Here is a 14014-nt window from a genome sequence, read left to right on the forward strand (position 1 = left end):
TGAAGTGACTTTGCTTTTTAATATATATATTTGAAACCAAACTTTAGCTCCCCATCAAAGGAGAAATTGGAAGCTGATCCATCTGACAAAACACATGCTCTGGTGGCTGCAAAGCAAAGTGCTGGAAGAAGAGGGGAATCTATGGGGGAACCTGGGACCTCTGAAATGGCTAGACTGTCCCCATTGAGCCAAAGTACGGATCAGCTTCCCCATCTGAAGAGTTGGCATATTTCCTCTGGGCTACAGATGGGCAAAGACTGGCAAGGAGACAAGCATCCAAATACTTTGCAGCATTGTGAGCCAGCATCATCTGGGCTCAGACAGCCACACATGGAAGCTGTTGGAGGACAAAGGGGGTCAAATTCAACAGTCCATGAACTGAAACAAGCCCCTACCACAAATAAAGTCTTGCACGCTTTCCCAAGTGTAAGCAGTGTACCCCTGCTTTCGGTTGGCAGGTTGCCTTCTCCAAACCTACCTTTGGAGCCTCTTCATTCTTCATCAGCCCCTCCTGTTCCTGCTGAGATGGACGATGAGGTTTTTAAGGAGTCTTTCGGCAGTGACTCAGATGCAGCCTCTGACCTGCCTTCCCTCCACGGAGAAAGTAGGAGTTTTATTCTGAGCAGAAGAGCACCCCAGCCTGCCCCCATGCCTCCGGCTTCCACAGAAGGAAAGCAAGTCAAGGAAGAGCCTAGTACCAGGTAAAAATAAACATTCCCATTTGGGGCCAATGTGTTTCTATTTATTCTGAGCTGCCATGTTAACTCAGAGAGAGCACACATGCATATATAAAATGTACAATACATAGAAGACAATGCACTCTGCAACCCCCTGGGAAAGGCTCACAATCACTTTGGCCTGGAAAAGTGCCATTTTGAAGGAGAGGAACAGAATGTTGCTGACACTATAATCATGCTGGCCTCCCTCGACTGCTTCTTAATAATAGTCTTGAGTTTTGGGAACTGCTGGGACTGGAACTGGGGATGTTTGTTTCTGTGTGCTGCTGTCCCATGTGGCAGGTTATGAGAACTGCACCCTGGAGTATCTTCCTTGCTGCAAAGCATTCTCAGGCTCTGGACCAGCCTTCGCCATCCAGGCTCCAGGGGCAGCCCCTACCACTAGGGGGCGTGATGCAGTCACCTCAGTTGACAGGTGCTAAGGGGCACAGATGGCAGCGAGATGTTGGGAGGGCAGAGATGTGTGTGGTACACAGCATAGTCTGTGTGACCCTTAAGTCTGGGCCACATTCACACCATACATTTAAAGCATGCTTATACTATGCCTGAAGAATTCTATTGTATACAACACAACACAGTGGTGCCAATGTAACTCAAGTAACAAAAACAAAAGGTTTTGGGAGCACCTTTGTTACGAGCATGTGTGGTTAAATGTGGGGCAGGGGGTGGGAGAGCCTGAAAGACATTGAAGCTAAATATCTGATTTTTGCTTGATGCACAGAAATTAATTAGATGCCGCTTACTCTTCTGTCCATGCTAGGAAGCGTCATTTGTTGCATTTCTGTGTGATGGACACAGGAGCAGAATCAGTTGTGGGGAAAGGTATCAGCCCCACACAATTCCTGTTGTGTACTCAATGTACCTTTTCAGGGGCATGTACTTGAATAATCTGGTTTCCCCATTAATACTTGCTAGGTGTGATGCAGTCCTACTGGGTATGGCTCTGTGTGTTCACATGTGCACATGCTTATGTTTCTATATGATGGAAGAGAAGGCTGTGTGTGCTGCTTTGCCTTGCTGAAAGACAGTTGTGTTTCTGTTGTTGTTCTTAATAATAATAATAAAGCTGTTTATAAACCTACCAATCATTAACCTGAAAGCAGGACTTAACCAGACATGGAAGCTTGAGTGAATACTCCATCCCTAGAACCCAGAGGCAAAGAAGAAACACAACAATTTTATACAGCTTTGTCTTTCTTCTAGCTTCCCTGTCCATGAGAAAGAAGAATCTAGTCTTGGAAATAGCAGAGAATCTAGTCTTGAGAATTCTCCTGAAAATTCACACCGTGCAGACATGGCTCTTGACTTCCCAGCTTTCAAAGAACAGAACAGCAGACATTCTCATCTGAAGAAAGAACTAAGTGACAAATCCCAACTTTCCAGTGCTTCTGGAAGAACCCGGTGGCAGCAATTAGAGGCAAACAACACAACCCATGACTCAGAGAGCAGGGCGTATTATTGCACTGCCTTGTTAGACAGCCAAGGACAGAGAAATACTAGCCATCCATTAGCAGATTCAAGAGCTCTGCAAGATGAGCATGACTGTAACTTTCCAGCACAAGGCACAGATTTATCTTTAGCACAGTCAATATCGACAGAGGACCAAAGGTGTGAAGACCTTGCGGTTGAGATTATTGCCAAAGACAAGTCTCTGGTTGACATCCTCACGCCCCATCCCACCAGGAAGACTGCTCTAGATCTCATGGAAGGCCTTTTCCCTGTGAACATCTCAATGCCAGGCAGATCCTGCAGAAGGAAGGAGGGAATTCAGTCTGTCCAAGAAAAAGAGTAAGTTTATATATTTCTTATTATTTGTTTTTTATTAAAGATTTTCTTGGGTTAGGAAAGTACATACACTGTAAGTTTATATGGCACAGAAAACCACAGGAACTATACTTTGGGTAAGGGCAGGGGAATCCCATCCTGTTTTGCCACCTGAGGTGAAATGGGAAGTTGCATGCTGCACAGAACTCATGTACCCTTGCCAGTCCTGCCGAAGCCTCACTTACTGGGTCATGTGGCTTCCAGGTACCAGCGAGATCTCATGAGGGTCTCTGCAAAAATTTGTGGGGCACTTACAAGATTTCACCAGAACCCACAGCATATGCTTCTTCCTCGCTTTGCCAGCAGGGAGGGGCACCTGTATTGGCTTCATACCCCACCCTGCAGGGAAATCATTTGGGAGGGGAGTCTCCTTATAACCCTGAACTCCCATTGAAAATATACACCAGGGGTTCCTAACAAACTGTGAAGTGTGGTGACCCAGCAGGCATTATAGTATCTTTGTTGAATTAGTAATACTTTGAATGCCATCCCAATGTTGGAGAGGCTGGGAAAGTGGCTTTGAGTGCTCTGTCTGAGCACTTTTTTGTGATCAGCAATATCTCTGTTAATACATTGTTTGTCACATTGTTAAAGAAGCATTTATAATGATTGCTTTTTATTTTAACAGCCAAAGAAGCAGTGACTGTGCAGCAGACCCATCTCATGGGACTCAGAGTTTTCTTGAGCAAAGTACGGACCAAATTCTGAGTAAAAACAGAGAAAGTCTTGATGATCCAGACAGCATTACATCAAAGAAAGTAGGTAGACGAGTGACCATGCAATCCTGTATATGTTTATTCAAACAGAAGTTCTGTTGGGTTCAGTGGGACTTCCTCTCTGATATGTGAGTGTAATAGGCCTGGGGAAACTTCAGACAACCTTTGGACAACCATCCAGATCCAGATTTTGGAGGTCTCCTCAAGCCATGACACATGTCACACTAGCAGCCACCCTCCATCAGTTTCCTAAGCTTCCATGTTTGTCTGACTGCATCCTTTCATACATACATATAGACATACATACATACATAATTGTTTTATGCTGCCATTCCACCGTTAAAACCATGCTCAAGGCGGGTTACAACATAAAAAACCACATAATTACAAACATAACAAAAGTAGTCATAAACAATAAAAGCCATCAAAAAGCACACAACCCAATTGAAACAATTTCCACATAAATTATAACACATAATAAAATAATACCAATAACAGCAACAACCTCCTCCAACAAAAAACCCTAAACAACACCCTTTCCTTTCCTTTAGTCTCTGTCTTTCTCTCTCTCTGGTTCTCCCTCCTGCTCACCTCCTCTGAAAAAATGAAGAGAACAAGACAGAGAAAAAGAAACCAGAGGCAAATGTGGGAGTTTAATAAGCCAGCCTTAGAGGACAGCACCTAGAGCATCTAAATACATTCTAGGCCCACTGTTTGTTGTCACACATATGCTTGCCAACCTCCCGGTCAGGGTGTCTCTCTCTCTCTTTCTTTCTTTCTTTCTTTCTTTCTTTCTTTCTTTCTTTCTTTCTCTCTTTCTCTCTTTCTCTCTTTCTCTCTCTCTCTCTCTCTCTCTCTCTCTCTCTCTTTCTTTCTTTCTTTCTTTCTCTCTCTCTCTCTCTCTCTCTCTCTCTCTCTCTCTCTCTCTCTCTCTCTTTCTTTCTTTCTTTCTTTCTTTCTTTCTCTCTCTCTCTCTCTCTCTCTCTCTCTCTCTCTCTCTCTCTCTCTCAAGAAAAAGATGCAGACTAAGGGCTCATCCACACTTCCACTTGTCCTGTGCCTGGAAAGCACGGGTCTGAGTGGTTTTCCACTTGCCCCATGCTTTCTAGGTATGAATCTGAGCGGTTTTGCCTTTACTCCACTTTCCACTTTCCCCCAGAAAACATGCTCTTAAGCGCTAAATTGGAGCAAACGTCAATCCACAGAAAACCTGGTTGATGTTTGCTCTGATTCAGCAGTAAACAGAGGGTTTTCCCAGGAGAAGGTGGCAGGGCAACTGTGTCTACAAATGTGTGTTTGTGCGTGCGCGTGTACAGGCATGAAGATATGGCATTTCTCTGTGTGTGTACACACATGCATGTGCATATGGTGCCTCTCTGTATGTGAATGTGATGTGTATAGGAGGACATTAGCCCGAGAAAACAAAAGCACATGAAAACCAAATACCGTCTCAGCTGTGCCCAGTTACCTATTGATTTATGCAAGAGTTAAGCATGTGCTTCTTCCATTGAAATTAGTGGTGTTTTAACAAGGTTTAATTTGGCAGGCATGGTGCAAACATTCAGCTTTTCTCAAGTGACACACAAAGAAGAGCTAGTACCATGAGATTAAAAACCATTTTTGTCAGAATATTCACTAAGGAGTTAGCAACTTAGTTCCATCGCTTGTGCAGTTCTGATAAGTTTAAGTTGCCTTCCTTAACATCAACAGGTTTTTGCTTTTATTTTATCCTTTCCTACTGGTGATGTTGTGATGTTTTTGCCAGAAGATCTGGCATACATTGGTTCTGTTTTGAATAAATGTGGTTTCTTGCCTCAGATTCTCCTGCTTAGAAATTAGTTTCATGGCTGTGAACTGGGTGAGACCAGGCCACGAACCCTACATGAATGAGACCTGGCATCCCGTGGGAATATGATACGCTTCATTTTGAGATCTGGCAGCCCTTCCTATTGACAGGCTTGGTGTGTCATATTGGCTTTCACAATGCAGAGAATGAAACCATAACTGAGGAAATAGTTATACTGAGGCTCCTTTGGCAGAAATCCCAGGTTTCTTTGCAAAGGAGGCTCGCTAGTCATTAAAACTTGGCGACATTTCAACTCTGCCAGTCATGTTCTGCCCACCTGCAACTTTCTTCGGCAGTTTATAAGCTGTTGCTTTCTATGATGAATCTGACTTGTCCCAGCCATTGATATAAGCGCCAGTGTTGGACAGTGGTTTGAACACCGGACTAAGATCAGAGAGAGCCAAGTTCAAATCCCCACTCAGCAATGAAGTTCACTGAGTGAGCTCAGCCTACTCAATCCCTCTCTCCCTAACCTATCTCATAGGGTTGCTGTGAGAATAAATGGGTGAGCAAGAACCTCATAAGCCACTTGAGCAAAGCACAAAGGTAAATAAATAAATCATTGTTAAAACGTGGCCATGCTGATCTTACTGCCCTCTGTTTTAAAAACCATTTTAGGTGCCTACAGGGGCAGCCTAGTTAGTATAAACATGCATGTTCAAGTTCCTGTGGCTGAATCCCGCCCATCACACACATAGACAGGACCCACATATTTACTCCATATCTGCCCTACCATGCTTTTACCCATCTAAATGTTGATAAATCTTGGCATCAGACAGAAGTGTGGCTGCCTCAACTCTGATGTATAGTGACATTCATTGTGTGCATACCAGGGCCCTGGAGACAGGGGAATCTGACTTTACTGTAGAGAGTTGAGGCTTTAAAATTGGGGACCAGCAGCTTGCTTTCCTCCACTTCCTGGAATCTATTTTTCCTCTTCTGCCTGATGCCTGCTTGAGGACAGATGGCTGAGCTAGACCCCATGGGGGTGTGAGCTATTTTGCACACTTATGGAAATGCCAGAAACAAAGTTCTTTGGTGACTGTAAGTCTTGAATCCCACTAGCAGATGAATCTCGTGGGGTGTCCAGAGCACAGTCTAGTCCTGTTGTATTAGATGAGTTTCAGCTGATGAGGCTCAAGGATGTGGACAAGGTGCTCGGATCACTCAGGGCAACCACTTGCGTTTTAGACCCTTGGGGTAGTCCCAGTCCTACTTGGATGGTTGTTCCCAGAGGGTGTTGCTTGGGGAATGCTTTTCTGAAGGAGCAGGTTCATAGCTTGGGGGTACGCCTGGATCTTTTGCTGTCACTTGAGGCTCAGGTGGCCTCAGTGGCCCAGAGTGCCTTCTATCAGCTTTGGCTGGTGGCCCAGCTATGCCTCTTATCTGGACACGAATAGCCTCACTACTGTTGTCTATGCTCTGGTAACCTCATGGTTAGATTACTGCAATGTGTTATATAATAGTAGTAATAATAATAATAATAATAATAATAATAATAATAATAATAATAATAATTTATTTATACTCTGCCCATCTGGCTGGGTTTCCCCAACCACTCTGGGTGGCTTCCAACAAAATATTAAAATACAGTGGTCTGTTAAACATAAAAAGCTTCCCTAAACAGGGCTGCCTTCAGATGCATTATACGTTCAGAATCTTCAGCTAGTGCAGAATTCATTGACCAGGTTGCTCACCAGAGCAAGACAGTTTGAGCATATTACACCAATCCTGATCTGACTGCACTGGCTACCAGTTAGTTTCCAGGCCCAATTCAAATTGCTGGTTTTGACCTATAAAGCCTTAAATGGCTCACGACCACAATACCTCAAGGACTGCCTCTTTCCTTATGAACCTACCTGGACCCTGAGATCATCTTCTGAGGCCTTGCTTCTGAGGTCTGGAGGGTGGCAACACGAGAACGGGTCTTCTCTGCAGTGGCTCCCCATCTGTGGAATGCTCTCCCCAGGGAAGTTTACCTGGCGTCTTCATTATACACCTTTAGGCCACAGACAAAAATGTACCTTTTTAACGAGGCCTTTGGTTGATTTCATTGACATCCTATGCCCTTTTAAAATGTGTTTTTTGGGGGGGAGACAGGGGTTATTAATAATAATAATAAATAAATTAATAATAGCAGCTACTTCCACCCAGGCCAAGCGGTGAAAAAAGGCATTCACCTGAGTAATATTTGCCAGCATTTTCATTATAATAAACTGTATTTGTTTTATTTCAGAATTGTATAGCTTTGCTCCTGCATTTTGTGAAAAGGCTTGCCTCGATCAGTTTCTTTGAAAAGGAACTATATACTCAGAAGCAATTTTAGCCCAAGCTTTGTGTCCCTTTTAGGATATCCCTGTAACTTCAATAAGACAATTTTTGTGGTGGCAAATATGGAGCAATAGGCCTTCCTAGCTGCCCAATGTTTTAGACAGACTTGGATTTCCTTCACTCCCATAGAAACTCAACTAGGAGCTTAAGGCAGTAAAAAGAGGCTTATAAACCCTGCCATGCTAGGTAGGAGGGAATTTTGGCTAAAAATGTTCTCCTCCGAAGTGTTCCTTCAGGGCCTGCCACCTTATCCGAGAACCACCCTACTAAAACCTGTCTATCAAAGCCAATTCACTTTCTTAATGGCTTCCTTCCTTGCAGAGAGAACTTATTTCCAGCATCCATCTGAAGCTACAGGCTCTGTGGCTTGAGAGGGAGCTGATCGAGTCTGAAGCTAAGGGGTATGCTGCGCGTGGCAAGGAGCTGGAGACCCTGGTCCAAGACCTGTGTAAACCCAATGAGTACGAGCGCTACATGATGTTCATTGGTGATCTGGAGAAGGTGGTGAGCCTGCTGCTCTGCCTCTCCAGCCGCCTTGCTCGGGTCCAAAACGCTATGGAGAAAATGGATGAAAACACAGATGCTGAGGAGAAGGTGAGTTCCAAGGCAGGAACTGAGGGTAGGCTGTTTTACTATATGCCTTTCAAGATATGACTTTTCTGGTTGCCTGGACATATATTTCTAAATCTAGACACCTGCTGCAGCAATGCGGATTCCATGATTAATGGTGCTTAGGATCCAGTACGTAATATTGACCTTCAGCAGCTTGGGTGCTGCTGTGATGTGGCTGATCCCAGGCTGTTTGCTGGTAACATTTGAAGGAGGGTGTGTGTCATGGTGAGAAATCACCATGTTGCCAGCTGTCCCCTATCTGACTTCTGCCCCTCGGAAATCTTGGATAATATTTCAGTGTTTCACAATACGGAGGTCTCTCAGGCGAAGTATTAACTCTTGTTTGGAGACTGAGACTAGACACACGGCATAGGAGACAGCAGAGGAATTGAGAGTGGGGTGTATAGGATCCCTTTCATCACTGGCCATTTTCCCCTTCAAAATTATTTCCATAAAGATAGGTAGAAAAGTAGACAGAAAGCTTTTTAAAAAAAGAAAGTAAGAAAGAACAGGGAAGTAGCTAGATGGGTAATGTTTTGCAGCCTTGTCTCTACTGCACCCTCAGGCTGGCAAGAAACTGTTCATACATTTACTGTGTGTTACATTTAATTTGATCCTCAGCCAGTCTTTCCACCCTAAGCTGTACTTGGTCAGACAAGCACAAATATTTCAGGGATGGGGGATCATTCTGCATCTTCAACGATGTTGGTAAAATACATTTGTTTGCTCCGATCACATTTCTGTCACTTATTGGGTCCATAAAATACACCACAGTTAACATGAGCCATATCGAAACCCAGCCAGATGGGCGGGGTACAAATAATAAATTACAATTACACAGAGTCTCTGCTGTTTTTATGTAACTTGCTCTGGTAATACTCTTCGTAATGAGGAGCAGATAATAAATATTATGAATAAATAGGCATTCGTGGGCATTCTCCAGCCACGATCCACACTCAGATTCATGGTAGATTAATTTAGGGCATGATAGGGATCATTTCTGCTTTTGTTAAAATACAATGCAAGTTCTAAACACAAAGTGTTAGGAGGACCAGTTGACTGACTACAGGACAGAAGGAAATATTCGTTGCATGTTATAATGTTCGCACACTAATTTCTTAGTTGTTTTTGTTGTCTTTAGCAGTCATTAAAAGAGCGGCACAGACTCTTGTCCAGGCAGCGGGAGGATGCGAAGGACCTGAAAGAGAATCTGGATCGGAGAGAAAGGGTGGTGTCGGGTATTCTTTCCAAATACATGACTGAAACGCAGCTTCAGGACTACAAGCACTTTGTACAGGAAAAGACATCACTATTGATTGAACAGAAGGACCTTGAGGAGCAGATTAAGTTTCTTGAAGAGAAACTGGAGAGGTTGGAGAAGAGTATTCCTACTTAAAGCCATATTAGCAGGCCACTTGGTTTCATGAATGAAGCGACTGTGCTAGAACTCCATCTGTATCCATGGAAACATTTAAGAAGGGAGCAAGGCTGCGTTTGGTGACTTCACATAGGCATCTCCATGCCTCAGTGCTGACAAGGGCTTAATTGGCCCAGGCAAACATTTTTAGGAGAAAGTGACAAAACCTTAACTGTAGGTGGCAATGCATTCTATCTTGGAATGACAGATGCAATGTGTATTGCCTTTCATTAATGAGCTGGTGCGCTGTTTTTCTTTCCTGCAGACTGCTGGTCTGTTTCCAGACTGACATCATTCCAATAAAGAATATATAAGTATCATAAAATGTTTTCCTCTTTCTGGATGGAGTGGGTATTTAATTGACAGGCAACGTTCACGTTTAAATGTGAAACACAATAGCACCAACTCTGTGGCACAACACTTGCAGGCCTTTTAACAAACTCCTTTTCCAGTTTAACCACAAGGCTTCCCTCTAACAAAGGGAGCAGCTTGCAGGGCCAATAACTCTGGGCTCTATGAAACAGTCATAAAACCCAGCCTGGAGCTATTCACGTACTAGAATTGTTTCTTCGAAACGTGGGTGTGCAGGATGTTGAGGAATACCCCTTTCCAGCTGCCTTTCTTTCTTGCTCCCCTACCTTACTCTTACTAGGTGTGCTTAAAATTCTTTGCAATTTCCCATATACAGCCATATCTTTTTCAAAATGTGTACCCAGATTTTATATGAAATAATTGATAGCCTATGAATGAGTTTTTCTGGACAGCATTCCATTTAATTATAACATTCATTCCTTAAGAAGCAACAGACATAAGAAACTGTCTTATACTGGGTCCAACCATTGGTCTGTTCTGATGGGTGCTGGCTCCAGGGATCTGGCAGTTCTTCAACAGAGCAACCTCAATGCTTCCCCCCCCCCTCCCGCAATGTGGAAGAGGTGGGTCATTGCCTAATAATTCTCTTAAGCTGAATCTGATCTTCTTGAATACTCTGTGCAAAATGGAAATGATAACACTGTTAGAGTGCCTCTCTGCTGGCCTTGGCCAAAACCCAACTTTGTCACCTTAGAGTGTTGGGTGTAGAGGGCATAACTTTCCACTCGGCTAATCTATTCCAAATGCTGGTTATGTTTAATACATTTTACAATGATTGATTTATTAAAATGTTCATTTTCTTTGATGCGAGAATCTCTCCTCTCTAATTGCAACGTAAAAATCGGAGTGGGGTAAATAAATACACATGGCATTTCTAGGCATTTAAAAATAATTAAACCAAAACCAAGTACCTCAAAAACACAGGGTTTGGTGCAATATACAGCTCCAGGGAATGTACTCTTCCAACTGGCCATATGCTATGTTATGAATTGTTTTGCCACATCTTCCTTTCAAACACCCACCACCATTTGCACATTTGCCGGTTACTTTGACTGCCTTTGTCTAACAGAAGGACAAGGAAAGGGTGCTGAATGAGAAAAGGACAGAACCGGTGGACTAGAACGATCAGTTCAAGACTAGGATGGGGAACATAATGTTGTTGGAGTACAGCTCCCATCATCCCTGACCAATGGCTGTGGTGGTTTGGGGCAGATGGAAGTTGCAAGTCCAACAAAATCAGAAGGGCCAGTTGGTTTCTTAAACCAGAGAAGGAACACTGTAAGTCTCCAATGGTTAATTGCAGTTGGGATGAGCAAAAGGGCTACCTTTCAGATCTGGTTTTCCTATCAGAGGTAATAGCCTTCTCTTACAATCAACAACCTGAGATACTGTGTAGGAGAAAGAGCTAGTATTCCTGACATTAAGCTCAGTTCCAAGGAAACCCTTTTGCCCATCACAGTTGCAATTAACAACTGAAAACTTGCCCATGACTTAGGCCAGGGATTGGCAACCCAAGGCCCATGGGCCACAAGTGGCCCATGGGAGTCGTTTAACCAGCCCACGAGCAGCTCCTGAACCAAGCAGCCTTCTGGATGTAGCCTACCTTGATTTCAGCAAGGCATTTGACAAGGTGCCCCATGATATTCTTGTAAAGAAGCTGGTAAAATGCAGTCTTGACTATTCTACCACTCAGTGGATTTGTAACTGGCTGACTGACCGAACCCAAAGGGTGCTCATCAATGGTTCCTCTTCATCCTGGAGAAGAGTGACTAGTGGGGTGCCACAGGGTTCTGTCTTGGGCCCGGTCTTATTCAACATCTTTATCAACGGCTTGGATGATGGACTCAAGGGCATTCTGATCAAATTTGCAGATGACACCAAACTGGGAGGGGTGGCTAACACCCCAGAGGACAGGATCACACTTCAAAACAACCTTGACAGATTAGAGAACTGGGCCAAAACAAACAAGATGAATTTTAACAGGGAGAAATGTAAAGTATTGCACTTGGGCAAAAAAAATGAGAGGCACAAATACAAGATGGGTGACACCTGGCTTGAGAGCAGTACATGTGAAAAGGATCTAGGAGTCTTGGTTGACCACAAACTTGACATGAGCCAACAGTGTGACGCGGCAGCTAAAAAAGCCAATGCAATTCTGGGCTGCATCAATAGGAGTATAGCATCTAGATCAAGGGAAGTAATAGCGCCACTGTATTCTGCTCTGGTCAGACCTCACCTGGAGTACTGTGTCCAGTTCTGGGCACCACAGTTCAAGAAGGACACTGACGAACTGGAACGTGTCCAGAGGAGGGCAACCAAAATGGTCAAAGGCCTGGAAACGATGCCTTATAAGGAACGGCTAAGGGAGCTGGGCATGTTTAGCCTGGAGAAGAGGAGGTTAAGGGGTGATATGATAGCCATGTTCAAATATATAAAAGGATGTCACATAGAGGAGGGAGAAAGGTTGTTTTCTGCTGCTCCAGAGAAGCGGACACGGAGCAATGGTTCCAAACTACAAGAAAGAAGATTCCACCTAAACATTAGGAAGAACTTCCTGACAGTAAGAGCTGTTCGACAGTGGAATTTGCTGCCAAGGAGTGTGGTGGAGTCTCCTTCTTTGGAGGTCTTTAAGCAGAGGCTTGACAACCATATGTCAGGAGTGCTCTGATGGTGTTTCCTGCTTAGCAGGGGGTTGGACTCAATGGCCCTTGTGGTCTCTTCCAACTCTATGATTCTATGATTCTATGACTCAGCGAGAACCTTCCTGACCCCTGACTTAGGCCGTATGCATCCTGTGCGCTCCCACTGCCTGTTTGGGAAGTGGTGTGCACATGTTAGCCACAAACCATATCTCTCTTGCATCTATTCTATTGTTTCTTACGAAATACTGCATTTTAATGCATTTCACCCCAAACCAGCTTTCATCCAAACTGAGAGAAAGAACAATCCAGCTGCATTTTGAGCCATAGCCTTTGGTCTCATCCACACTCCCACTTGTCCTGTGTCTATAAACCACGGCTCAGAGCAGTTTTCTGCTTGTCCCATGCTTTCTAGGCATGCATCTGAGTGGTTTTGCCTTTGACCTGCTGCTTTCCCCCGGGAAACCTGCTTTTTAGTGCTAAATCAGAGCAAACAACAATCTGGAGAAAACCCAATCAATGTTTGCTCCGATTTAGCTCTAAAGATTGGGTTTTCTCAGGGGAAAGAGGCTGGGGCAAGTGGAAGTCTGGATGAGCCCTTAGCTGCAGCAGCACAGTCCTAAGCAAAGAAAAATAAGCTCCACTGCGTTCAATGAGGCCTGGAACCTGTGCAGATGTTATTACAACTGGCTATGTTCTGTAGCTAATTCCTCGACCCCAGTGTCACATCATTTTAGGAGTACATCTCTGGGAATACTGAACTCCAAGCATGCTAACCCCTGTACCACAAGACAGAGACACTTGCATTTGAGGGTCTTTTGTCTCTGTCATTTGTTGGAGGCTGTGCATTTACATATCCCCTGCACTGGTGAATGAGCACCTTCTAGTGGCAGCAACGGATCCTTTTGCTTGTTCCTCACATTACTGTTACACCAAGTGACTATGACCTTTTTTCTGCACTGTTGTATAGCCCAGTAGCTGTGAATCAAACCGGCCAGTTGCTACATGCTGCAGTCTACAGGTACAGAAAAGGGTAGACACAGCACACATAGAGAAAGAGAAGAAACACAATATTTAGCTCAACAACTTTGCCAAAAAAAAAAAATCTCAACAACTTTTCTGTCTTGATTTTCAGTGTTTGAAATATGGCAATCCTACCTTACAACACAATATTTAGTATTAAACATCCTGCTTCATCCTGCTTTGCCTTCTCTGGATTCATTAGTCCAGTGGTATCCCCCTCCACACACATAAACCCTCCCCAAATGTGCTCTGCAGGGTTTGGGGGAACCTTTGTAACAATTTTAGGCTTTGCATGGGGCTGGAGAAGAGGGGGCTGATGGGAGATTTGCTTAGTGTGACATTGGCTACAAGCCTTAGTTTAGAGAGCTGCTTTAGAAATGATTACTGTTTTTATTTTTTAATAATATTAATATTCTGGTCTTATGACTGAGGATTGTGATATAGGTTTTGATTGTTTGATGTTTGAATGCATTAGCTGCTTTAAGTTTCTTTCATCC

The 14014-nt window shown here is 43.9% G+C and overlaps 1 protein-coding gene across 2 annotated transcripts in view; it reads left to right on the forward strand.

Annotated features, from left to right (window-relative positions):
- Window positions 1-9808, forward strand: part of SHROOM1 (shroom family member 1) — a 47100-nt gene extending 37292 nt beyond the window's left edge. The window contains exons 4-8 of one of the 2 annotated variants that reach the window (XM_081900788.1): window positions 48-701; window positions 1941-2525; window positions 3190-3319; window positions 7776-8048; window positions 9211-9808. In XM_081900788.1, the coding sequence (XP_081756914.1) occupies window positions 48-701; window positions 1941-2525; window positions 3190-3319; window positions 7776-8048; window positions 9211-9462 (1894 nt within the window). In that variant the 3' untranslated portion in view covers window positions 9463-9808. Of the gene's footprint in view, window positions 1-47; window positions 702-1940; window positions 2526-3189; window positions 3320-7775; window positions 8049-9207 lie in introns of both variants that reach the window. The other variant, XM_081900787.1, reaches the window with a different exon arrangement.
- The last annotated feature ends 4206 nt before the right edge of the window (window positions 9809-14014 follow it).

This window comes from Podarcis melisellensis (assembly GCF_964234715.1).
Source record: "Podarcis melisellensis genome assembly, chromosome: 2".
NCBI lineage: Eukaryota > Metazoa > Chordata > Lepidosauria > Squamata > Lacertidae > Podarcis > Podarcis melisellensis.